Source organism: Sebastes umbrosus, chromosome 15 (genome assembly GCF_015220745.1).
Source record: "Sebastes umbrosus isolate fSebUmb1 chromosome 15, fSebUmb1.pri, whole genome shotgun sequence".
NCBI classification, from domain to species: Eukaryota; Metazoa; Chordata; class Actinopteri; order Perciformes; family Sebastidae; genus Sebastes; species Sebastes umbrosus.
The window spans coordinates 3001538-3027230 of record NC_051283.1 but is presented as its reverse complement, the minus strand read 5'-3'; the positions used below and the strand labels follow the sequence as shown (position 1 = coordinate 3027230).

Below are 25693 nucleotides of genomic sequence, written 5' to 3'. Positions count from 1 at the left end.
GCTGCACTGAGAAGAACCCAAATTCAACTTGCACTTAAAGGGGAACTACGCCTATTTTCTAAATTCATTCATGTTATTCCTATGGTCTAAGACAGTCCAAAAAATATGATTAAATATGACCAACCCTCTTCCAAAACCAAAAACTAGAGCGCTAAAACTCAAACTTGTGATGTCATAGGGTATGAAGTGTGGAACTGCTCCATAGACAAAGAACTGAGAGATGTCTGATACTGAGAGCACCCGGGTGAATGTTCTGAGTATATGGGAACATTATGGCTTCGTCTGAAATGGCACACTATGCACTTCATACTCAACGGGTATACTCTCGTTCAAATGTACTTTTGTGTGAATAAACAGCAGTATGGATCTTTTCGGACGCACTGAGCAGTAATCTACGTCGTCACAACCTCAAGTTACCAAAATGACAGTTTGTAAACGTCAAAGTTGGACTTAATTTAAGATATATTTTACATCTAGCAAAAGGGAAATCTTATATTTGCAGTTAAATCAAAGCGTTATTGACGTCTCAGAGCTGTCCGTTATGAACGTTGTCGTCACTACTGCATTGCATTGTGGGATATTTATGCCGCCGTAGTGTCCAGCGTTGCGTACTGTAATATTTTATCGGAAATAGTATGCAATTCACGTCATATTGGTTTCGGACATACTAAAAAAATCTCACATACTGTTTTAGCGTACTAAATAGCATGTTAGTGTGGAGTTTCACAACTGACAACACTACAGTAGAATAAAGCTCATTTTGGGTATAAAAAAGAAAACAAATATTTTGTGCGTCCATTCATCGTCTATGGAGCAGCTCCAGACTTTATACTGGATGACATCACCAGTTTGAGACTTCCTTCTCTGGTTTCTGGCTTTGAGAGAGAGGAGCTCGTGTTCACTAATATTGACTGATCTTTATACTAGGCCACGGAAACAACATATTGGAATTCTTATTTTAGGTGGCGTTCCCTTTTAAACAACACGTCTCAATATATATTTCAAGACATTTCGTTTGTTTGGTGCAAAACACCCAGCAGACAATTTAGAAACCTTTTTATATGAAGGTGTTTAACAGGCTCATTGATCCTGAGGTATTTAATCTGCTTGATGGCAGCAGTGCACACAGACACACTTCTAATGGATATGACTGGGCTATGGACTACGGGGCTGGGCGATATGGAGAAAATCAAATATTCTGATATATATTTGACCAAGTGCCTCTATCGACAGTGTAGGGTTGGTGCTTTCACAATATTTCCACAATGAGATTTTTGATAAATAATCATTAGTAATGTAGATATAATGACCAAGTGGGTAAATAATAGAACAGAACAGTCTGGTAAGTTCAGACAATTACAACACTTCACTGTAATGCAGCGTTAAAAACCAGGAAAAGACAACAGCCATAATACAATATCCAAAACTGCTCTTTGTTTTTGAGTTATGGAGCTATTTTCTTTCCTTGTAGGAAAACTGTCCTCCGAAGCTCTCCCAGATGGCCTATATTACTGCAGACACCTACTACGAAGAAGAGATCCTTCAGATGGAGTTAATCGTTTTGAAGGTAATACTGTTAAAAGTGTAGCCACGTTGTGACTCTACTCTTCATTAATAGTCAATAAGGTGGCTTTGATTTTTTTGCATAATTCTACGTTCTGCATGTTCCACAGGCGTTGAGGTGGAACCTTTGTCCTGAAACAGCCGTCTCTTGGTTGAAGCTTTACTTCCAGATGGCATCGATGGAAGCCGACTCCGACCTGCTGGAGCCGCAGTTTCCACAGGATGCTTATGTACAAATGACACGTGTAGGTGTTTTGGAATTGGATTCATGGTGTTCAAGCACAAATACCGACACAAACCTCGGTCTCAGAGTTTATTTAAAAACCCTCTGACACAGTCAATACAAAGATGTAACCTTTCACAAACACTCTTTTGTGTCTGGGCTGTTATCGGATTCATTCTGTTGTAAGACTATAGGAGCGTGACATCAATGGGTTCCTATCAGAGCTTTCTCTCGTCATTCTATAGCCACACTGTTACCGATGTAGACAAATGTATCAGTATTTCTGGTTATATCTCCCAACTTAAGCAGCAAATGAAATGAACTAAAGCTTGTATATTTTATATGCTGTATTAATTTCTTCAGGCTAAGTCTGGCTTATGACAAATTATGTCTCTCTTCTGTCTTTTTGACTCTTCCAGCTTTTAGATCTGTGTGTCCTCAACATAAACTCGCTGGACTTTGAGTATCGAGTGTTGGCAGCCTCCGTCCTGAGCCATTTCATTCAACAGGAAACAGCTCAGAAAGTTTCAGGTAAAGTTTGGGATTATTACTAGGGCTGTCAAAGTTAACGGGATAACAATGTGTTACTGCAAATTCGTCTTAACGCCACTAATTTCATCATCTGAAACTAGAAAACCTAAGAATCCATTGGTGCCAACCATGTCATACTAGTTTGTGGTGAAGGAGGCTAAATAACGCTCCAAACTTAAGCTACATTTTGGCGAGGAAAAACTAGCATGGCCATTTTCAAAGGGGTCCCTTGACCTCTGACCTCCAGATATGTGAATGTAAATGGGTTCTATGGGTACCCACAAGTCTCCCCTTTACAGACATGCCCACTTTATGATAATCACATGCAGTTTGGGGCAAGTCATAGTCAAGTCAGCACACTGACACACTGACAGCTGTTGTTGTCTGTTGGGCTGCAGTTTACCATGTTATGATTTGAGCATATTTTGTATGCTAAATGCAGTACCTGTGAGGGTTTCTGGACAATATCTGTCATTGTTTGTGTCGTTAATTGATTTCCAATAATAAATATATACATATATTTGCATAAAGCAGCATATTTGCACACTCCCATGTTGATAAGAGTATTAAATACTTGAAGAATCTCCCTTTTAAGGTGAATAGATAAAAAAAATGTGCGTTTAATCAAGATTAATAATCATGCAATTAATCACGATTAAATATTTGAATCAATTGACAGCCCTAATTATTACCTTTTTTATAGAATGTAGATATAAATGGGAAAGTTTTGAGTGTCACATCACAGTAACATATTTTAGTATTTAATTTTTTCTGTGTGTAAAACGGATACAGCTTACTGTCAGAGCTGTTATTAAAAAACCTCCTGATCTGAACCACAGTGTGACCCCACAGCGAGGTTACTCACTGCATGTAAACACATCTGTGCTCAGGTCTGTCGACAGACGCCATCCAGCTGTGTGCTAACTGGATGGCCCCCTTCGTGGAGACGGTGGGCTGCTCCAGCAGAGTGGCTCTGAGGGATTTTGCCGGAATCAAGCAAGAGGACAGACACAACATCCAGACGCACACACACTACATGACCATGCTGGTTAGTATTCTCTTGTTGGGATGCGTTGCATTACATTCATTTAGCTTGTTCATGTGATGTACACCAATTCAACCCCCTTAGGAACAAGAGCTAAATGTTCTCAAAGTGGAAGTGCATCCCTCCCAAACAAACCACTAAGAGTGTGATTGAGTTTTAAGGAAAGTTGAAGGTAATATGGATGAGTTTTAAAGCATAGCTTTTTAGAAAGGCTTGGGAAAAAAATCAGGGAGGAACGAGTTAATAAAATGTTCTCCTAGGAGTCTAGGGGGTCTCCATAGTCTCAAAAGTGTCATGGAGAAAAAAAATTAATCCGTCCTCAAATTAGTAATCCTTGTTGTTGATTGAATAATTCATCAGGAACCATAATAATTACATTATTAATCTATAATCAACAATGGTTGCTGGGAAGAGAGTGGAGGACGGAACCTTCCAAAATAAAAAATCAATAAATAAATAAATGACTCAATAAATAAATGTAGCAAAAATAAATTTAGCCATTAATTAATTGATAAAAAGTAACAAATTAATATTTTTGTTTCAGTTTGCTTATTTATTTATCTTCCCTTATTTATTTAGTCTTGTTTAATTTTCCCATTTATTTATTTTTATTAATTCAAAAGGAATTAAATGTATTTATTTTATATTTATTTTTAAATTTAGGTATTTAGTAAAGCTGAAACTATTAGTCGACTCATTTTTCAAGCAAATTCCCAAAAACTATAATTTTAAGTTACTCGGATACAATGATTTTCTGTTTTATATGATAGTAAATTCAATACTTTTGTTCACCAGTCTGTGTAAAACGGATTATAACTGCTGCACTATTTAAGGTGTAGAACAGGCTGTAGCATTTGTCGACCTTTCCCAAAATAAAGAATTTTGTGAGGCACTCTACTGACATCGTGCAGTTTTACATGTAATGAATTATTAAACATAAACACTCCTAACACGAGGATGAAGGGAAAAAAACTGCTTCAACTGATATTGCTTTTATTGAGCGACCATTTAACATCAAAGCTCAATAAGTAATACTTTAACTATTCATGATGCTACTGGATCACTGGTTTCTGACTCTCAACCTGTTTTATTTTTTAGGACCACAGTCAGAAGGATGTGACCAGCCAGTTCCTCACTCCTCCCAACAGCACAGAGAAAACCAGCACACACTGAACCACAAGAGGAAGACTCTGAAGGGACTGTGAGCAAAGAGGACGCGGGGTTAATGTCCCACTAAGAGGACGCAGGGTTAATGTCCCACTAAGAGGACGCAGGGTTAATGTCCCACTAAGAGGGGCTCTTTTTACAGGAAACAACTCCTACTACTTTTAACTGGAGTCTGGATGGGAGTTTTTTTTCACGCCTGCTGATGTGAAATTGCCACTGAATGCATCATCCAGGATAATATTTTAAAGACTTTTCTTTCTTCTCAGCCAAAGCTTTTTTTTGCTTGATGTTTAGCTGTTTTTAGCAACAGGGTGCTATAATTCAGAAAAGGAGAAAATGTTTTTAAAAAAGTGTCAAGTGTCATTTCTAGGAAATGATCTATTACTGAAAGTGATGTGCAATTGTTTACTTTTGTAGCATATTAAATATGTTCATAGTCAACAGATGATACTGCTTCAGGGTCAGTTGAAATATGAAATTGTTTTTTAAAACAGATGATGTTGAAAAGCAGCTACCGTCAGCTAATCTGTAAACTAAGTGTGAAAAACAGGGAACCACTGATATACAGTACGAATATGCACCGTCATGAACCCAGATGAAAGCCATGCGACTGAAAGGGCAGGCTGAATAAATGGCATACTCAGTGTTTTTCAGTGATATTTCCCATGCTATTGTAAAGCCATTGTTTGTGTAACTCAGGGCTATGGATAGTCAGTGATCTATTTTCAAATGATTGCAAGTGTACAAATGAGCAACTGTATTTATTAGAAGTTTATTTTCTACCACAAAATAAAATATACATTCCCAAACCCTCCCAGAAGTCTGCCAGTGGTTCACACGTCTCCTAGAAATACAGTTTGGCCATCGCCTGCAGGAATCTCTTCTTCCTCTTCTGTGCAGCCAGCTGCAGCACCTCCTCCGGGTTACTGGTGTTCAGCTCCGTCTGTCCGATCGCTTTTATCTGAGGAGAAGCAACCAGTTGGGAAATGAATGCAGCTCTCTGGAGCGTCTCGGGAAGCGCAGACTTGGACATATGCAGGTTGTAATTTGATTTGGTCGAGTTGTCTTTCAACAGCATTTTGAAACCCTCAGTTTGAAGCAGAATTATGGTTAAAAAATAAAAAAAACTGCAGTTGAACTGAGGTTTATATACAAGACAGATGTCGAAAACTCACTTTCCAACCCAGTTTTAACCAGATGTGTTTACAACCTGCAGTAGGCAGAATGTTTTTTGGCATCAATGGGCAAAAAAATCCATAATAACTTTTCAGCATATTGTAATTCAAGTGTTCTGAGAGATGACTAGACTTCTGCACCTCCTCATGGCTCTGTTTTCAAGATTTAAAAAACTAGCCCGTGATGGGAGACTTTGGCCAATCACTGGTCATTTCAGAGAGAGAGAGACAGAATGTTCCTATTGGCTGTTCAACAGAGGCAGCTGTCAATCACTTGCGAACTTAGGTCAAACTAGTCAGCGCTGATCAAATATGAATTAATATTCTGTTACTATAATGCGTATTTATCGCCTCAAATGTTTTCAGAAATATCTTGTAGTGTACTGTTTAGCTGTAAAATTAGAAAGTTTGCTCCGGCTGGTGGGCGGTGTTTGGTATTTCCTCAACTGATCTCAACATGGCTTTACAACTAAACAGTACACTACAAGATGTTTCTGAAAACATTTTATGCGAGAAATAGGCATTACAGTAACAGAATTGATCACAGATTGATTCATGTTTGATCAGAGTTCACGAGTGATTGACAGCTGCTCAGAGACGGCAAGGCTCCAGCTCGGCTCTGATTGGTTGTTTTCCTCCAGTCTGTGAAATCTTGCAGATGCCGTTAGGAGCACCGGAGGACACAGAGGAACAGGATTTGTTTCAGATTACCTGTCTCATACACTACGGTCAGGATATAGTGACCGTTTTAAAAAAATAACTTTTTTTTTTTTTTTTAAATCATATTTGCTCCGACCTGCCTCCTCCAGCTTTAACTGGGTTTTGAACTGCTTACCGCTATTTGTCTCTTCTCAGTCTCGCCCCTTTTATGGTGAATATCTGAACGCACAGTTAGGAAAGTTAACAGTTGACATTGTAGTTAACAGCAGGTTATGATAGAAGGTCTGAAGGTTCTCAATGAATCAATACAGTCATTAACAGGAAGGATACGTGTGAGGTATTCCAGGATGGTGACGTCCCAGATGTAGTCGTAGAACGAGTCCATGGCGTCGTGACTGTGGTGACGAGAGAAAGATGTAAGAGATGTTCAGAAGAGTGCTGGTGGGCGTGTATGTGTCATGTCATACCTGTTCTGTTCTTGAAGAGCTTTAAATGCCGTCATGTAGTCCACCTCTCTGAGAAACTGACAGAGAACAGCAACCTGATGAAGACGGGACACAACAGGCATTTAGCTGAAAATAAACATTTAACACTGAAAGTGATGAAACCTGACGGGTATTTCTTCGGTGTCTGACATTTTCAGAAACATTGCTTCAGGAAACTGTTAACTAATTCAACTATTTTACCATAAGGACATGGAGACAGCCTGGTGATAGCAGCTGACATTAATCTTTAAAAAGAAGGAAACTGGTTTGACCTCTGACCTGTGTGTGGCAGTTCATCATTGAACAGCACTTGATCATCCTCTTCAGGACCTGCAAACAACAGTCAGTGTTATTATAGGATGGATTCTTTTCTTTTTTTAATCATGCTTTTTATTGTTTCCTTAAGAGAAAAAGATTACAACAACCTAAATCACCAACAAATAAAATAATATGTACATAAAGTATATCAGATAGTAATTGTAAATTGAAAAACAAGCTATTCAAAAATAAAGAGAAAAAAAGGTAATAATAATAAAATTAAAAATATAAATATATTTTAAAAAAAAATTCTAAAATTAAAAATATAATACATTTTTTTTTTTAAATAAAAATAAATAAATAGTAATGATAATAAATAAATAAAAATAATAAATTCACACACCACATTCCCAGCACCTACTTATATCCCCGTACAAAGTACATACTGTGTGTTTAAGGCACATTTACAACAGAGTAAATAAAACAGAATATGAAAATAATTAAATAATATGAATATAACTCAATAAAATATTGAAACAAAATTAATTAAATCGAGGTTTCATTTTAATGTCAAAACAGTGGACTGAAACTACAATTCAGACTAAAGTATGTTCATTTTCTATCTTTTTATTGTAATTCGCTCTTTGTTTGTATTTCTTGTTGCCAACAACTGCTGAAAAGCTGTTCACTGTGAACGTATGTGTACTGTTTGCTGTGTGATCTACCTGGTCACTGTAGACGTCAGGGGGAACAGCTTTGGTGAAGAAGTCGGAGCACACGGCTCCGGCCTGGAGGTAAAGGTTCAGTGCAGCAGAGTATTGATTGGTCACTACAGAACAGAGAGAGACCAACAGAAGGCTTCAGTCAAACGGAGACATCTGGGTAACACTGTTTATACTTTCCCTTCATTGTTGTAGCCAGATGTTTGGTGTTTGCAGGGGTGTAATGCAAGTGAATATATTTACATGAGTACTGTACTTAAAGGGTAACTTTGGTATTTTTCAACCTGGACCCTATTTTCATATGTGTTTGTGTCTAAAGGTTTACTAACCATTTAACCCTAGTTTGCCTAAATCCATTGGTGAGCATTTTAGGAACTGGAACTTCAACTAAATTCACTGATAAAATATTTTCCGGCTGCAGATGTCCTTAAAGAAAAACAAAAGGCTGCCGGTGCGTTTCTCACCAAAGTAGATGTCTGCCTGTGTGATGAGCCACGACTGGTTATTAGGATTCAGGGTGAGGGCGTAGGACACCAGCTCTTTGACCGTCACAGCCACAGCTTCCACGTCTACTGCCTGTATGCTGATCCACACAAACACACACACCCAAAAACATCACCGTCACATTTAGAAGGCTTTGTTTGAGAAATCTTAATAATTCATTAAGAAAGACAATTTTCTTACCTCGGAAGAGTAGATGGCCAGATGGTGAGGTGTTCTGCTGTCACTTCATTTACAATATCATCCTAAAGAGAGAGAGAACAGTTGGTTACCTCGGAGAGAATGAGATGAGCTGATGGTGATAAGCAGTGCTTTAAGTGTCCAGACTGAAACTGCTGCAAAACCTACCATCACACCATGGTATTTATACATTTACTGCAACATTAAAGCACTTTGATCCATTGTAGCCAGCTGTTTATTAGAGGCCGGGCAGCAGCTCTGCTCTTGTTTTTGTCAATATTCTTCTCCTTCTTCCCTAGAAAATCTGCCTTCCCATGCATGAAAATAAACCAAACTTTGCACATAGATCCAGTCCTATGCTAAACTTCCTCAACTAGTTTTGTGGGCTAATAATAAGCTTAAAACTCTTAACAAATCAGCCGTACGTGCTAGCAATTTGCAACTTTCACCAGAATGTAGCCCCAAGTGAGCAGAAATGTTCAGATGCTTCAACCTGGCAGGAATTATAAAGTCCATGACTAAAACGTATTAAACTCCAGCATTTGTTTCTCACCTGACACCAAACTTCAGACTGTCCTCCACAAACCATCCACCAGATTTTTGAATTATCAAAAATCCACAGTGCATCAAAACATTTTAGTGTGTTACTGTACACAGCTACTGCAAATTCTCACTAAATAAAGCTCCAATGTTCATGAAAATAAATGAGAATTTTGAGGTCATGGTAGGGTGTACAATTATCTCAAAAACTGCATTTTTCACAGTATTTTGAATTCTATCCTCATGTGAACCATCACAGTCAATGAAAATCAATCAATCAGTTTGTCACTTAAGGAGCAATCAATCATTATTCAAATACATTACAGACATCTCTGTGTTGTATATATGAAGTACACAAATTCTCAGAATTCTGTCTTGAAAACTGAATTTTTGACACTAGTTTGAAATCTGCCTTTACATGCAGCCCCGGTGATCGCCTAGTTGTAGTGTGAAGTCATAGTGTGTGAAGCGGTAAGTTCACCTAGATAGTGACTTGCCCTTGGTGTTTGAGGTTGTGAGTTGGAGACCCGACTGAGGCAGACCTAACATGCTAATGCCTTCCAGGTTCGATGATGGACTGTCCTGTATTTCTCATCGGTCTTCCTCCTCTTCCTTTTTTCATCTTCCTCCTCTTCTTCTTCATCCTCCTCTAAATGCCCGGCCCCTTGTTTCGCTGTGAGATATTCCTACTACCACACAGCCTATGTGAGACTCTACAGCGTGCTATCAGTGTGGAAAATTCAACAATCTAACAGCTCAAATTAGAGACATACCCGCACGATGCTGTGGAGCCTCACAAACAGTGAGATGAGGGTTGTCAGCACCAAAGGCTCCTGTGAGACATAAGAGGACACTCGTTACCTTTTGCATCAATAGTATCCATTGTTAATGTGACATATCCAAAGTGGGATTAAGTTTAGTTTATTAAATACTCACTCTGAGTTTCTTGATGAAAGTGATGAATTTGCTCCTAAATGCGTTAAAAAAATGAAAATAGATCAGAATGAGCCTGTGTGTGCTTCTCTACAGCGTATCATTGCGTTGTAATGCTTCGTTCAATGCAGGGGGTGTGTTTGCAGCGTACCGGTAAAGGATGCCCATGGAGGACTCCCGATGTTTAATGAGGCCCACTCTGCCGTCGCTGTTCCTCTTGTGTTGGATGGACACGCTGCAGATCTGCACCACCACGTCCCACAGCTCCTTGGCTGTGCGCCGACACTCTTTAGGACCCGGGAGCTCTTTGCACGTCGAAGCCAGGAGCTGACCGATCTATCAGAAGGAAACAGAGGGAGATTAATTCAAACAAGCCAAAACCACAGCGGTCTCCGCCATGTCAATCATTTCAGAGCCAGAGGAGGGTCCATCATCACAAAGTCTTGGTTCAGACCAACACAGGTTTGTTTTGAACTCTCATGGAGATCCCAGTGTTTCCAAAAGGTACCAAATATGTATTGTTGTGGGAACGTGTATAAACTGATGCACAATACTTCAAGAATAGTTGTTGTTATATTATAGAATATTACTGCCGTGGCATTGAATGGCACATTGAGTTTGTCTCAATATACGAATCACATGGCTTAAACCTGCAATAATGGATTTCTTTTAGCCACTTGGGGGCAGTGCAAGAAGCTGTATGCACATCATTGACATGTTATCACCTTATAAAGTTGTCATGAACGTAAACAGTAGGGATGGGCGGATGGTGAATACTGTGGTATTGATTCTTTGATAGTCACAAGCTACTCATTTGGTATCAATAACTATCGCTAATAAAATTATATAATTACAAAAGTGGGTGGCTGCATCACTGCTGAATGTTTTCACTACTTTTGCATAATGTTTGTGCCAAAACAGCCCCGACATATTTAGCTGGCCCGTGTCACATGACTGTGGAAACCATGTGACATCAGAACATAGTCGCACACTTCCACATCAAACGTGAGAGAATGGCAGAAAGGAAAGTAGTCTGGCCGCTTAAAATAAAAGTTAAAAAGATACAAATACAGCAAAATGCACTATTTGTGAAAGTAAAGTGCCACACGGCAGCACAAGTCCCTCTTCAAACATTTCAAAACAACACACCCTGAAAGTTATAAGGAAGCTTATTATTTAATCATAGTATTTCTGTAAAATGCTGGACTAGTTTTTACATGTAGTAGCACAAACCTTTTTATTTAATTGTATTTATATTTGCTTTTGTAATAAATTTGTTATTAATGGCCGGTATGTGTCATGTGACTTGCCTTTGAGTGTAACGATCTTTTTTTTTTTCTAAAAATGCCCATGATTTTGAAAAATCACAAGAAATTATCAGTTTCGGTATTGTTAAAATTGTAACAAAAAGTATCTGTATCAGATTAAAAAATGTTGGTATCTCCCATGCCTTGTAAACAGTTGCCTATTTACACATCGAGCACACATGACGCAATGATATTATTTTGTTTCTGTCCACCTGACAAATGCCAGTCCAATATTTATTGTTCTTTTAACTCTGTTTTGGTCTCCACCAACTCATGAGGGCAATATCTGTCTTTTTACCTGATAAACTGTGTCTGTAATTTGGTGCTGGACAGGTCACATACACATATTCATTTTGTTGTTAATCTAGAAATACTGATCGGAGCAACAAGCAGATAAAGGATGTCATGCTGTGTCAGCATGGCCAACATGTTTCTGTATTGAAAGGTAAGGAGAAATTAAAGGGACTGTTTGTAACTTCCTACTTGTATAAATCATTGCGGGTCAGTGTCCCATGCGCACTTGCGTGTGGCTGTGCTGTTCAGACTCAGACTCCAACACAAACTACACGGAAGCACCAAAACCACAAAGTTCTATCTATTGAAGCCCGTCTGTTAAACAGTGTTGGCCGCGGTCGGAGGACGCGGGGGAGACCGTAGCTTTGGTCTCCAGGACCGGAGTCTCTGCTGTACTCTGCTCCTCTGCCTGCCTTCACTCACACACTGCGCTCGTTCTCACTCTTTCGCTCCACTCTCACGTGCATCCGCGCACACTACACACTGCAGAAGAGTTAGTTTAGCTCTGAGAATATCTAGTGAATGTTCAGTGGACAGAAATAACTGCTGCAGCTTCTCCAGACCAACAGAGGTTTCCCGTGTCTTGTGAAGTGACGGGGCTCCGCAGAGAGAAACGTTATCGTCTCCGACCAAAACTTCGGTTTCTCCCTGCTCTCTCCGCCCGCAGCCGGAGAGAGCAGGAAGACACCAGCACCCGGTCGGTAACAAGATGATAATGTGTCTCTCTGCAGAGCTCCGTCACTTCACAAGACACGGGAAACCTCTGTTGGTCTGGAGAAGCTGCAGCATTTATTTCTGCCCAAACATCCACTGTACATTCACTAGATATTCTCAGAGCTACCAACTCTTCTTCAGTGTGAAGTGAGCGCGCGTTCATGTCTAAAGGTGGAGCGAGCTGAGCGAGAAGGCGCGCGCTGTCTGAGTGAAGGCGAGCAAGCAGAGGAGGAGAGGCAACAGCTACACGCGAACGCGCATCTGCGAGCGCGCATGTGTCCCGACCCGGTACATTTATACGCTTAAACAGTTACAAACAGTCCCTTTAAGAGTGAAAATCAGAGTTCAAGATTTTAACTGTAAACAATTCTATCTGCCTGCATGTACAAATTCATGATAGTTTTGATATTGTGTTGGCCATTATTGAATCTGAACAGTGACATTTGTTGAAAATCTTAGTTCAGCAACCGTACCTTTACAGAGCATACAAAGCTGAAGTTTAAGTCAACATTAACATGATAGAAATAAAATAGCAGAAGGCATTTTTAACTGTTTCATAACCTACAGAAATGTTATGGACTTCTTGGAATAATGTAAGGGAAAATAATATCATCTATGTAACTGGTACAATGAAGCAGTGATGGACCTGAAAGTGGTGTAAACACAGTTTTTTTTTTTTACCTTGATGTATGGGTTGTTCATGACCAGAGATGGTGGCACCTGCAGAGTCAGGTAATCGTTCTCCCTCCAGTTCAACATGAAGGCGACACACTCCTCTCCAACCACCTGACGCAGAGGCAGATCTGGAGACAAAGATAAGGACATCCCCTGATTTATTAGTGCGTCTAAAAATGATCCCTTATTCCACTGCAGCATTAATCCACAGTGAGCGAGCTACGATGCTGTTCATATGCAGTAGATAGGGTCACATCTTAATATTAGAGTGCATCCAGAAGTGTCGTAAATATTTGTTTTGCCAAATAACTTTTAAACTTGCAGAACCAGAGTGACGGAGTTTACCACACAGCCCGACATCAGACTATTTAAAACAAATTACAGCTGGGTAAAGACCAGGTAACAACTCCACGGTGTTTCCACTCACTCACCGTGAATCCTCATCTCCAGGTATCCTCTGACCCTGCTGACAAGGTCGGGCGGCGGTCGCTCCTTGCTGCCCTCGGCCGCCATCGTCTCGTGCGCGCGAACCTCCAGTAGCAGCATCTCGTTCAGCATCACCTGCCTCAGCTTCGGGGAGAACTCTGTAACAAGCTCCAGGCAGGCTGAGAAAAGCTGCCGCGCGTGGGCAAAGTCCTGAGACGACAGGAAACAAGTATTAACGGATTCTCACTGCTCGGAACTGTTATTGTAATAAAGCTGATGGACCACTTGTTGATGTCCTTTGTGTCAGTAAGGGTTTAAATAATTGTGGCAAGCCATTTGGTATTCTTTACAGTTAAGAAAGTTCAACAAGCTCATTCCATGTTTTGGATCCTGTGGAACAAAGTAGTCAGTCTACAGAGCCTCAAGTCCGAGAGTTAAAACATTCTTCACACAGCGTTTACTTTTCCATTTTGATGCATAATTGTGAGCCTGAAACTAGAAAAAGGTTATATTTCTGAGCGCTTATCAAGTAAGCACACCTTTATTGATATGCAGTGGAGTCCTTTGGCCATGAGGATGTAAACAAGGTCCTTTGTCAGGTTGTCTTTAATGCCGAGGATCACGTTGATGTAGTCCGGAGGAACTTCCCACTGTACACACAAACAGAAGGGGGAATTTTTTGTATTATTTCAGTTTAGATTTCATTATATCTGACAATGAATATTACTAGGGCTGTCAATCAATTAAAATAGTTAATCGCAAATTAATCACACATTTTTTTATCTGTTCAAAATGTACCTTAAAAGGAAGATTTGTCAAGTATTTAATACTCTTGTCAACATGGGAGTGGGCAAATATGCTGCCAGAATATATATATATTCATTATTGGAAATCAATTAACACAAAAATATGCTCAATTGGCAACATGGCAAACTGCAGCCCAACAGACAACAACAGCTGTCAGTGTGTCAGTGTGCTGACTTGACTATGACTTGCCCCAAACTACATGTGATTATCATAAAGTGGGCATGTCTGTAAAGGGGAGACTCGTGGGTACCCATAAAACCCATTTACATTCACATATCTGGAGGTCAGAGGTCAAGGGACCCCTTTGAAAATGGCCATGACAGTTTTTCCTCGCCAAAATTCAGCGCCAAGTTTGGAGCGTTATTTATCCTCCTTCTCGAAAAGCTAGTATGACATACAGTCTAAGAATCACACGTTGCATTAATGCGTTAAAGAAACAAACAAAAAACAAATTTGTGAATAATTTAAAACATCAACATGAATGGGAAGAATCTTGGGGCCCCTTTGCGCAACATTTGGACTCCGTTTGACAGCATTTGTATTCATATATTGATAGTTTTCTTTTTTCAAATACTCCTATTATGATGATGATACAGTATGTTATGATATTTATGCTTTTTCTTTTGTCCTTGACACACAGTTTGGATAATTTTCTCTTAGTTATTTGTACCACTCCTCCCCGGTAAATGTGTGTGTGAGTGTGCGAGTGCAGGTGTGTGAATTTTTAGGTTGGGTTATGGTTTTGATTTTTGTTTGGCTTATATGTTGTCATCAACATTTGTCAATAAAATTAATACACAAAAAAAAAAACACATTTGCGTTATTATCGCGTTAACAGCCCTAGTTATTATTACTCTTAACAGGAGCATTATTATAGATATCTAATATATAAATGTCTTTGATATCAGCACTTTCTCTTCCGGTATCACTCTGTTGACCTCTGACCTTACTGTTGACCCTCCAGAAGGGTCGTTCGGCCATGCCGTGGAGTTCGATGAGGATCTGTCGGATCCTGCGCGGCTCCAGTAAGAGGATGAGCTGCTGCTCCAGCTGCCCAATGTTCACACTCGCTGAAGCTGTGGAGCGATGAAGACAAGCTTTAAGAGACTGAAACACACCACTGAGAGCTTTCCTGACAACAAACCCATAATCTGGATGTCACCGAATAGTAAGCATAAGAACAATTCTCAGTGCTGTACCTGGAATGTCGTAGAAAGAAGGTAGAGGCTTGGCGCTGAGGTTGATTGTGGCCGATCTCTTCCTCAGCTGCTCCACCAGAACCTTCCTCTCCTCCTCCTTCAGCAGCTCCATGAAGAGCTTATGAGAGGACACCACGAACAGCAGAGGCAGCTCCTCCAAGGTTTCACACAGAGTCCTGCAAGATGACAACGGTCTCATTTTAAAAAGATGATCAGGGTACGTTAACAGAGGCTACCAGCTGTAGGTTCTGCTATTTCTTTACTAATAAAGGTTTTATTGTCACTTTAGCTGGTATGTCAGTGGGTGTGGCTCTGACGCTCACTCACTTCATGAAAGCGGCCATGTTTCTTCTGCATGTCTCAGACGGACGCTCCTTTTCCAGTGAAAGTGTGCACACCTGCAGGACGAGGAATGTCTCATTCAAATGTGCAGCAGCTTCCAATTTGATTTTTTAATCATGAGAAATATTCAGGTCAGTCCCAGATACACAAACTCCTCAAACCTCAGCACAGCTCAAGAAAATTATTTTTTAGCTTTTATTGATAGAGACAGAGAGTACTGAAAGGGGGGGAGAGAGAGGACTCAGCCTTGGAACAGGGGGGGCCTGCTCTACCAGGTGAACTACAGCGGCGCCCCTAGCTTCAATATTTTAACCTGCAAATTTAACTCCCAAAAACCTCTTTCCTTAAAGGGGAACTACGCTCATTTTAAAAATGTATACATGTTATTCCGATGGTCTAAGACCAAAAATATTAGTAAACATGAACAACTCTCTCCCAAATCCAAAAGCTAGAGTGTTAAAACTCAAACTTGTGTGTCTGGAACTGCTCCATAGACAATGAATTGGGAGAGATGTTCTAGATGACACTGAGAGCAGAGTTCCAGTTGAGTTTTAGCCCTCTAGTTTTGGGATTTGAGAGAGAGATGTTCATGTTTACTAATATTTTTGGACTGTCTGCAAAGCAATATACCGCTGTGGACGGGGGCAGAATTACATTCATCTATGCTCTCTTCAAAGCCACCAGTCTCCTTTGACAAAAACAGCAATTTCAGTCCATCGGTTAGTTTGTGTGTGTTATTGTGGGATTTTGGTGTTTCAAAGTGTTAGTTCGGATACACCAAAGGTCAGACAATAACGAGGGCTGTCAGAGTTAACACATAATAACGAGCTAACACAAATTAGTTTGAACGAATTTCTAATTTCTTTAACGCATTAATGCGACTTGTGATCTTTAGGTTGTCATATTGGCTCGTTGTAAAGGAGGTTCTATGGGTACCCACGAGTCTCCCCTTTACAGACATGCCCACTTTATGATCATCACATGCAGTTTGGGGCAAGTCATAGTCAAGTCAGCACACTGACACACTGACAACTGTTGTTGCCTGTTGGGCTGCAGTTTGCCATGTTAGGATTTGGGCATATTTTTTATGCTAAATGCAGTATCTGTGAGGGTTTCTGGACAATATCTGTCATTGTTTTGTGTTGTTAATTTATTTCTAATAATAAATATATACATACATTTGCATAAAGCAGCATATTTGCCCACTCCCATGTTGATAAGAGTATTAAATACTTGACAAATCTCCCTTTAAGGAACATTTTGTGAACAGATAAAAAAAATGTTTTAATTAATCGCGATGAAATATTTTAATCGATTGACAGCCTTAACAATAACACAGACAAACCAGCTACAGACCAGTAACTTCCGTGTTCTGCGAGGTGAAGTTGCTGTTTTTGTCAATGGAGTCTGGTGGCTTTGAAGAGAGCATAGATTACGGCTTCGGTCCTCCGTCAGACAGGGCTGTCTGACGGCAAGATAAAGTTGGGAAAATATTCAAAATATAGTGTACACTTAAGCCGATATTGATTGTTTAGTTGTCTAAAAGCCGTTTTGCTGCTGCCCCCCCGTACAGAGCAGTACATTGCTTTGCTCCCGCGCTGGTACTCCTGTCTGCTTCTCACACTTACTTGGGACACAAGAAGTTTGAGAAAGTACCTCTAAAATGAAATCCACCATCCTTTTACTGGGCTTGAGGAGGAGCTGTTGGAAACGCACACTGAGCATTTCTCCTTCCAGAGCATCTCGGACGGCGTTGCAAACACACACCTTGTAGCAAACCTCATCCAGACTCGATTCCCTGCAGAGTGTTAGAAATGGCTTGTTTGTTGGATTGTTTGTGGACATGCAGTTGGACTGTCTGTCACTATAAACTAAATAAAAAAAAAAAATACAATGCAAGCAGTACCTCATGTTTCAATGCGTAACATATATATATATAGGCTTTGTCACACTGCAAACGGCTGTGTTTGAATTAGTTTGGATTTTGGATTGAAAATCTCACCCTTGCTGGACTTTGTACAGGAACTCCCTGAGAACAGATCGTCTGAAGTTGTTTGGCAAACTGCGGCACACGTTGTCTTTGATGAAGGCTTCAATGACAGCCTGTCAGAGAGAAGAATACATATTATAAAGTACTACAGTGCTGAATATCTCACTGGAACCTCCCTTTTGCCTTCAGTTTACAATTGGAGCCTTACTACTGTGCATGTCACATTGCTCATTACGTAGTCCTGGGTGCATTAAAGTCTTTGGCTTTAAGCTCACTGCAGCGTCTGCTCTGACCTGGTAGTTGCGCGCCCTGATCAGGCTGTTGATCTGATTGTAGGGCGTGTTCTGGGAGTCTGAGGGGTCGCAGTCTTCAGTCAAAGCTTTGCAGGCGTTCCAGTAGCCAGCCAGACGTTTCCCGTCCAGGTGAACATGGATAGTCGAGTCAAGCTGAAAAATAAAGTTTTAAAGGAATGACTGCTGGTGGCAAACTGCAGTCATTACAGGACTAAAACAAGACAAATCAGGACATGGTTAAGTAATATACAAGTAAATCTACCTTTGTTAACAGTTCCTTTGTCTGTCTGAAGTGATCCCGGGCTTTCTCATAGGCAGTTTGGTCTGTGCAGCCTTGCTGGAAGAAAATACCTCCCAGATCATAATGCACCTGAAACACCAAAATACAATTAATTGCAATTAATCGCCCATTGTTTATCTGTTCAAAATGTACCTAAAGGGAGATTTGTCAAGTATTTAATACTCTTATCAACATGGGAATCAATAAAGTTCATCTGATTATATGTAATCTGGATGAATTGTACTCAGAGTGATCTAAACCCAAAAATTTAATCCCAGCAGCGAGACACCACTGAGTTGTCCACCAACCTGACAGTGCAGCTCATCGGCGCTGATGCGAAGCCCTGCGGTCGAGGACTCCGTCTCTCCGTTGGCGGCGGCGTCAGCAGCCAGCAGATCCAGAGTCCTCAGGGTGTGAACGTAGAAGTCTTTCTTCAGCTGTAGGGCTCCCTCCAGGACACTGATGGAGTCGGTCGCCTGCTCTTTCAGCTGAGGGCAGGAAGTTACATGATGGGAAAGTAATTTGACCTACTAGATATTTTTTTAGACAGAGGACAGGGACAAAACAGGGATTAACGGAAAAGGGGCTATAATGACGTGTTGTTCATCCAAACCTTTACAAAATCAAAAGTTTGTGGATAAAATGTGGATACCGTGTTTATTTATATCAGATATAGTCCGAAAAAGTATATTTCATGACGACGTTTAAGGATTTCCATTTCGTACTCACCACAGTAAGGATGTTTTCAGTCATCTCCTTCTCCTGCTGCACGATACTTAACCTACGAGAAGCAACAAGACATGAACTCACTATCGTCTTGATGCCATTCAAACTGAGCACTTAAATAGCTATATTTCAATTTTTTAACCCTCTGAGACCCACATAGACCCGTTTTAGTCTTTTTTAGGGGGGTACAGGGGATCTTTAGGGGGAGATAACAGGTCAGCAGTAGATGTCACATAGAAGTGGTGTACATCATCTGAAATCTGGGAACCTGAAGATTAATTTGAGATGCAGCTCAGCACTGTGTGTCAAGTTGTTCTAGTCATAAATCAGAAATAAACGTGAATTAGTTAATTAAAATAAATTTTAAAAAAAGTATAAGGGTTTAGAACATTATGACAGAAGTATATGATGGTCATCCCCATGCTCTATTATGTCTCATAAATTGTTGCAGCAATCGTTGGGTTGATATATTTTGTTACACAGATTTGGAGCAAAATTTAACCATTTTTTTACCACTTGAGAATTGATAAAAAATGATCAATAATCCCTCCAAAATACCACATTAAGACACCAAGACCTTGAGGAACCCCATAGAAAGAACCATGCTGTAATCTTGGATCAAAAACTTTTGACATTTGGAGATTTCTGCAAGAATTGCATTTTTCGGCGATTGGATGGAGAGCACTTCTGTTGTCTAAACTGCTCAGAAACCCCCTTATTTTCAATCTAGCTAGGAAAGCCATCCATCCTCTGAATGTTCTAGGTCTCTAGTTTGTGGCTGTAAAGTTTCATGAGGCTGTGATTATCCTAGAGGTCACCACAGGTCATTTTATACAGTGAAGTTAAATTTTTAAAAAAATGGTCTCACTACAATGAAATGTCTCCTATGGGGACTAACATCATCACACATGAATACAGTTGGGCACATTGGATCAACAAGAGTCTCAGCTTGACAGTGATAGTCAATTTATGTAATTCAAGACTGTTTAGGGGCCCCAGTATGCAGAAATTTTCAAACACATCATTTTAGTATAGGCGAAAATAACACATTTTTACTACATTCAAACAACCATGGTTTTTGCCCCAAAACTGACTTAGTGTAAGTTTGGAGCGTTATTTAGCCTCCTTCGCTACAAGCTACTATGACATGATTGGTACCAATGGATTCCTTAGGTTTGATATCAGTATCTTTACTCTAAAGTGAACCTGCTACAGCCTCTGAAAGACGGTAAAGTCAGTCGGGATCGCCCCCCCGATCACGCAGGTCTCAGAGGGTTAAACTCTATGTGCAACTAGGCCTGGATGTTTCAGATGAGCACGAGTGAGTGTATTTGTTCTGTAAAACAACTTTATCTTGACCCAAACCAGAGGAAGTGACAGGAAGGGAGGAGCAGTATTTACATGTTCATCTGGTGAGGTCCCGGTTTTGTCTGTTTCTCTGGAAAACTGCTCAGCACGATGGCTCTGATGGCCCTTTGAAAGACACAAGAAGACATGGACATGAAGATGGTTCAGACTCTTTGTTCTTTTTTCCATTTCAGCTGTTTCTTCCTTTCATCAACATTTATTCTTCGGGACTAATGCAATCACTAGAGGGTTAGAGACTCTCTCTCAGTACTTCGGTGAGTTTTGCGTGCTTTCCCCGTGGATCTCACTCACCAGCGGTTGTATATGATGACAGCCATGGCCGTGGTAGGAGGCAGAGTGGACAGGTCCAGGTCCACGTGTTTAACCCCCGGTGGCACTTTGCTCACACACAGGAGCTCGTTCAGTAACATGTTTAATACTGGAATGGTCAAGCTGGCAGGGAAGAAGGATCAATTATTACATGATGCTGTATGATTTGATATAACACACAATAATTATTAGAGACACGTACAGGGCTGCAGCATTTTGAAAAAATATCTAATTGTGAGTATTTTGACTGATACTGCAAATGCGATATGATTTACGATATTAGAGGGAATGATAATTTTTACATCAATATTCTCATTTTGAAAAAATTGATTTGTGATTTTTGCGGGCATCTGTCTGTACCATACAAATATGTTTTCTTAAGTCTGTAGAATATGATGTGTAGACCAGGACATCTCCCACAGATGGCCAGCCCAATCACAGACTTAATCAACAAAATTAAAAATACCTGCTCCCACAAAGCAACACTAATTCCACCACCAGAAAAGAAAACAAGGTTTACTTTATAACACACATTCATAGTTAAATAGAACATCCATTATCTGTAACTGCTTATCCTATTGAGCATGGCGGCGGGGCTGGGGCCGATCCCAGCTGGCATTAGGCGGAGGCGGGGTACACCCTGGACAGGTCTCCAGACTATCACAGGGCTGACACATAGAGACAGACAACCATTTACACCTACGGGACATTTAGAGTCAAGTTAGCCTGCATGTCTTTGGACTGTGGGAGAACCCGGAGAAAACCCACGCTGACACGGGGAGAACATGCAAACTCCACACAGAAGGGCCTCAAGCCGGGTTTGAACCTGCGACCCTCTTGCTGTGAGGCGGCAGTGCTAACCACTGCACCACCGTGCAGCTCTTAACTAGAACATTCCTTCTGTATTTTTTTTTTATATATATTTTTAGTAGTTACAAAAAAAAAAGTAGCTCAATTTAATTTGGACCGCTATAAACCATAGATGTATTAAGAGAACTGGATACAGCATTGGAGGCGGGGCCCCGTTCATTCCTATGAGAGTTGTCAGTCTGGGTCTCATTCACAAGGAACGGAGGAAGGGAAATAACTCTGTATTCGGCTATTAGTTCATTTTACAACTTAGAAAACTTAATTTTTTAAATAAAGGCAATTTAGGTGTTCGTACTGGGAAGTTGATTCACCTCAAAAAAAATTATCCGCTGAGTTACAGACGTCTCTTTCCCAATGTGGAAAAAAGTATTTTTGGGCCCAGTGGCATCACGTGACGGACACGGAAGTTGCAGTACCGCCGTTTGGCCACTACAAAAGTTGGGATCGACGACCGGCGCTCTTCCTGGGGACTTGCTACAAATGCATCGACAAGCTTGCACTGACGGCCTCCGCATTATAAGTCTAAAGAGCCTTTCACACACACACTTACCCTTTCTCAAGAGCATCCAGGTCCCACTTCATGTGGGCGGCTACTTTCAGGGCCAGCAGCTTCAGGGTGCGGTTCCTGCGGTTGTCTGCTGGAGGCTGCACTTGATTCTGCTCGTTCACGGAGGGTTTGGACGCCTGCTCCAGGAACTGGATGATCAGCTGCACCGCTATCGGGTCTGTGGAAAAACATACATATGATTATGTTTTAATGAGCATTAATGGGCACACAGTAGATTAATTCAAAGTGTCCACTCAAGACGCTGACGTGACAAATATATCCAACCTTGAATGCTTTTTAGGCTGTTCCATTTAATAAATCTATTATATGTTGTAATTCATTTTTATAGTGAACCCCCTTTTCATTAAATTGCTCATCATCAGCATCCCTCTTCAGGAGATAATTCATTACATTTCCAAGAAATACTTCTGGAGGAGACGGAGTACTTTGCTCTGTGATTCTGACAAAAAAGGCACCAACACCTAAAGTATATCGTTATGATATCTCATTCAGATGCACTGCAAATATCACAATATGGTGTCTCGTTGTTCATGTTTGGCCCCACAGCAGGGAGAAGAATTCACCTTAAAACAATAAAATTAAAATGTACTCTTTAAAGGGTATTTTTCAACATTGCCCCTATTTTCCTAAGTTTTTGTGTTTAACTGACAAATAGCGACTATTAGGACTGGGCAATATGGCCACAGTCTTCTACCCCGATATAAGTCATTTCATATTTCGATAACAATATATATCACAATATAGCATGTTTTCTGGTAATTCAATAAATAAATTGTCTATATGAAATAACCACATGGTAAAGCCTATTTTTGTATACTCCTGTGTGAATCAAATACTTGACAAATGAAAAGCTAGGAGTATTGTAGCAGCTCATTTTGCAGCTGTCTGTTACAGTGTTATCCCTCAATACTGCACCAGTTTTAAAAAATGTTGTTCCCATTAGTCACTTTAGACACAAAAACATGAGAAAATAGGATCCAGGTTGAAAAAAAACAATGTTACCCTTTAATGGATGATTATTATGCAAAACATGAGGGTAACTATTTCTATGAATTCCATAATAAATCAGAATTAAAGTACTTACACTTCGCAGCTAATGAATGCACTTTACTCAAAGGACATGAGATACAACAAAAAGTATTTATGCCATAACAAAAGGCATGAAATATAGATATTTTCATGAAAAAATATTTGCAACGTCATGAGTACATATATTTTTAGCCTTGTTCAACTCACTGACATAAAGTTGTATCACAGTTGATAGAGTCCAGATGTTTATTCAAGGAGGAGAACCAGTATTAATTGAGCTATCACTGAAATGTTGTCCACTCTTGTTATTAAATGAGTTTATCTAATTAAGAGACCAGTACAATCTACAACAAGACATTATATAATAACTGTTAGTCATAAGTAACGCTGAGCTGACCTGGGTTGGACTTCTGCAGGTGATGCTCCAGCAGGCTGCCGTCCAGGAGGAACTCAAACCATGACGTCTGAAGAGGCGTGCTGGGCCGATTGCTGGTCACAGCGGCTACCCGGTCCACCGTCTCCACACTCATCCTCCCCTGGTGAACAGTGAAAAAGATTTGAACATTTGTTTTTAAGGCATCACAGTGACCTACAGTAAGGGTTATAAGGGATTGTGTGAACAGATTAGAGTTCTATGTCAGCAAAAATGAAAGTGACATTGAAGTACCTGGTTCAAAATGAATGCTATATCATATTAACACTTTAACGCAAATTCATTTAACGCCACTAATTTCTTTAACGCATTAACGCAACTTGCGATTTTTAAGTTGTATCGGGCTCTGTTTTAAAAGGTACAATGTCATAATAGCTTCTCACGAAGGACTTTAAACAACGCTCCAGACTTACGCTAAATTTTGGCAAGGAAAAATTGTCATGGCCATTTTCAAAGGGGTCCCTTTACCTCTGACCTCCAAATATGTGAATGAAAATGGGTTCTATGGGTACCCAGGAGTCTCCCCTTTACAGACATGCCCACTTAATGATAATCACATGCAGTTTGGGGGCAAGTCATAGTCAAGTCAGCACACTTACACACTGACAGCTGTTGTTGCCTGCTGGGCTGCAGTTTGCCATGTTATAATATGAGCATATTTTTTATGCTAAATGTAGTACCTGTGAGGGTTTCTGGACAATATTTGTCATTGTTTTGTGTCGTTAATTGATTTCCAATAATAAATGTATACATACATTTGCATAAAGCAAAAATATTTGCCCACTGCCATGTTGATAAGAGTATTAAATAATTTTATCAACTGACAGCCCCAATTATCACACAGGATCAGTTTACTCATCAGGGGGAGTACTACCAAGTCTCTAAAAACAGATAACTGTATTGTCAAAAGTCATGTTTTCTGTGGCTTTGTCAAGTCTGAGAAAATGCCACTGAAGATGTATTTTACGTATTTCTTTTAATGTGAATTACTGTTTTATTTTTACGATTCTTAACTTGAAGTACTTGTTTCTCTTTTTCTACTATATATTTATTATGACCGTTGTGCACTAAAATACCATGGTTAATTCATCTTCATGTACCTCACACATGCAGAGAGATGATCTTTACTGTTTTGTTTATGTGTACTCTACATCTTTCCTACTTTGTACTACAGCTACTGCACAACACTTTCCCTCAGAATAGTTTTATTTTATCTTGTGTATGTGGAAACCTAACGTTACCTGGCAATAAACCTTTTGATTCTGATCAGGGTTACTTTTCATCATTAAAAAAAACAAAAACTTACATTTTGCTGCCAATATAATGCCTTGTAATTTATGGAATGGATATTTACACTAAGGTAGTAGTTTTATTTGTAAAACAAATATATATACTTTGCCCACTTATGACAACATCATTTGTCTCTTACATGTCTTTGCTGAAAATAGATGGCCATATTCAGTTTATTTTCTGTACATGTATCTATTATTTGTATTAAAAGTGAAGCACATGAAGTAAACAACCCACACGTACACTAAAGCTATGCTCTCCAGCTAGATAGCGAGCTACTTATGATAGGATGGAGAGAGCAGATAGGTAGCTAGCTACTAGCTAATCAATGAAAGTTTAATGTTTTGTATTGGCCAGGGAAGTTTAATCTGAGTAACGTGTAGTCCCGTGTGGGCGGAGTTCCACTTGTCCACTTGACTGACTGGGGACTTGACTGGCTCGGGGCTGACAGTACACCAAAACCAAGCGCACCCCTTCCACCCATTCTCTGTTGTGTCCGGAGCAAACGTCGTTTTGAGTTCATATTCAGCTAAATATCAACCTGTACAGCCCGGCACGGCTCGGCCCGGACTCAGAGGGACGGGTTAGCTTACCTTAACAGGCCAAAACGAACAAGTAGTAGATATCTGAGATAAATATACACTAAAAAAGCTCCTAATTAAAAGCTGGAACAGCTACACGGACTGTTTGAGTCTCACATAATTCATTCTGCGCTTCGACATCTCTCCGCCGTGTTTCCGGTTCCGCTTCGTTGCCAGGGAGACACACAGTGCGCCATATTTGCGCATAT

General features: G+C 40.1%; 2 protein-coding genes across 4 annotated transcripts in view; one reads left to right on the top strand and one right to left on the bottom strand.

Moving 5' to 3' along the window:
• LOC119503047 (G1/S-specific cyclin-E2-like) overlaps positions 1–5338 on the top strand; it is a 9518-nt gene extending 4180 nt beyond the window's left edge. For both annotated transcript variants that reach the window (XM_037794543.1, XM_037794542.1), the window contains exons 8-12: positions 1472–1567; positions 1674–1808; positions 2206–2317; positions 3208–3365; positions 4461–5338. In XM_037794543.1, the coding sequence (XP_037650471.1) occupies positions 1472–1567; positions 1674–1808; positions 2206–2317; positions 3208–3365; positions 4461–4535 (576 nt within the window). In that variant the 3' untranslated portion in view covers positions 4536–5338. The remainder of the gene's footprint in view (positions 1–1471; positions 1568–1673; positions 1809–2205; positions 2318–3207; positions 3366–4460) is intronic.
• ints8 (integrator complex subunit 8) lies at positions 5275–25693 on the bottom strand. Of its 2 annotated transcripts, none has more exons than XM_037794537.1 (28): positions 25602–25680; positions 23578–23716; positions 22134–22308; positions 20696–20836; positions 20438–20509; positions 19040–19091; positions 18619–18798; positions 18293–18400; positions 18031–18183; positions 17750–17850; positions 17404–17545; positions 15733–15803; positions 15406–15581; positions 15152–15282; positions 13939–14049; positions 13405–13609; positions 12980–13101; positions 10135–10319; positions 9987–10020; positions 9824–9883; positions 8514–8575; positions 8294–8412; positions 7833–7936; positions 7129–7179; positions 6832–6905; positions 6695–6759; positions 6540–6583; positions 5275–5490 (listed from the first exon to the last, which is right to left on the bottom strand). In XM_037794537.1, exons 1-28 carry the CDS (start codon positions 25623–25625, stop codon positions 5374–5376), a joined length of 3018 nt encoding a protein of 1005 aa, XP_037650465.1. In that variant the 5' UTR covers positions 25626–25680; the 3' UTR covers positions 5275–5373. The 2 variants fall into 2 exon arrangements, with proteins under 2 accessions (XP_037650465.1, XP_037650466.1); XM_037794538.1 differs by having other exon boundaries at positions 5374–5490; positions 25497–25693.

Coding starts and splice junctions, on each gene's coding strand:
- ints8 (XM_037794537.1), bottom strand. CDS start 25,625: ATGTCGAAGCGCAGAATGAATTAT. Junction 17,546..17,749: donor CTGTACAAAGTCCAGCAAGG/GTGAGATTTTCA, acceptor AACACTCTGCAG/GGAATCGAGTCTGGATGAGG. Junction 8,576..9,823: donor GGCTCCACAGCATCGTGCGG/GTATGTCTCTAA, acceptor CTCTCTCTTTAG/GATGATATTGTAAATGAAGT.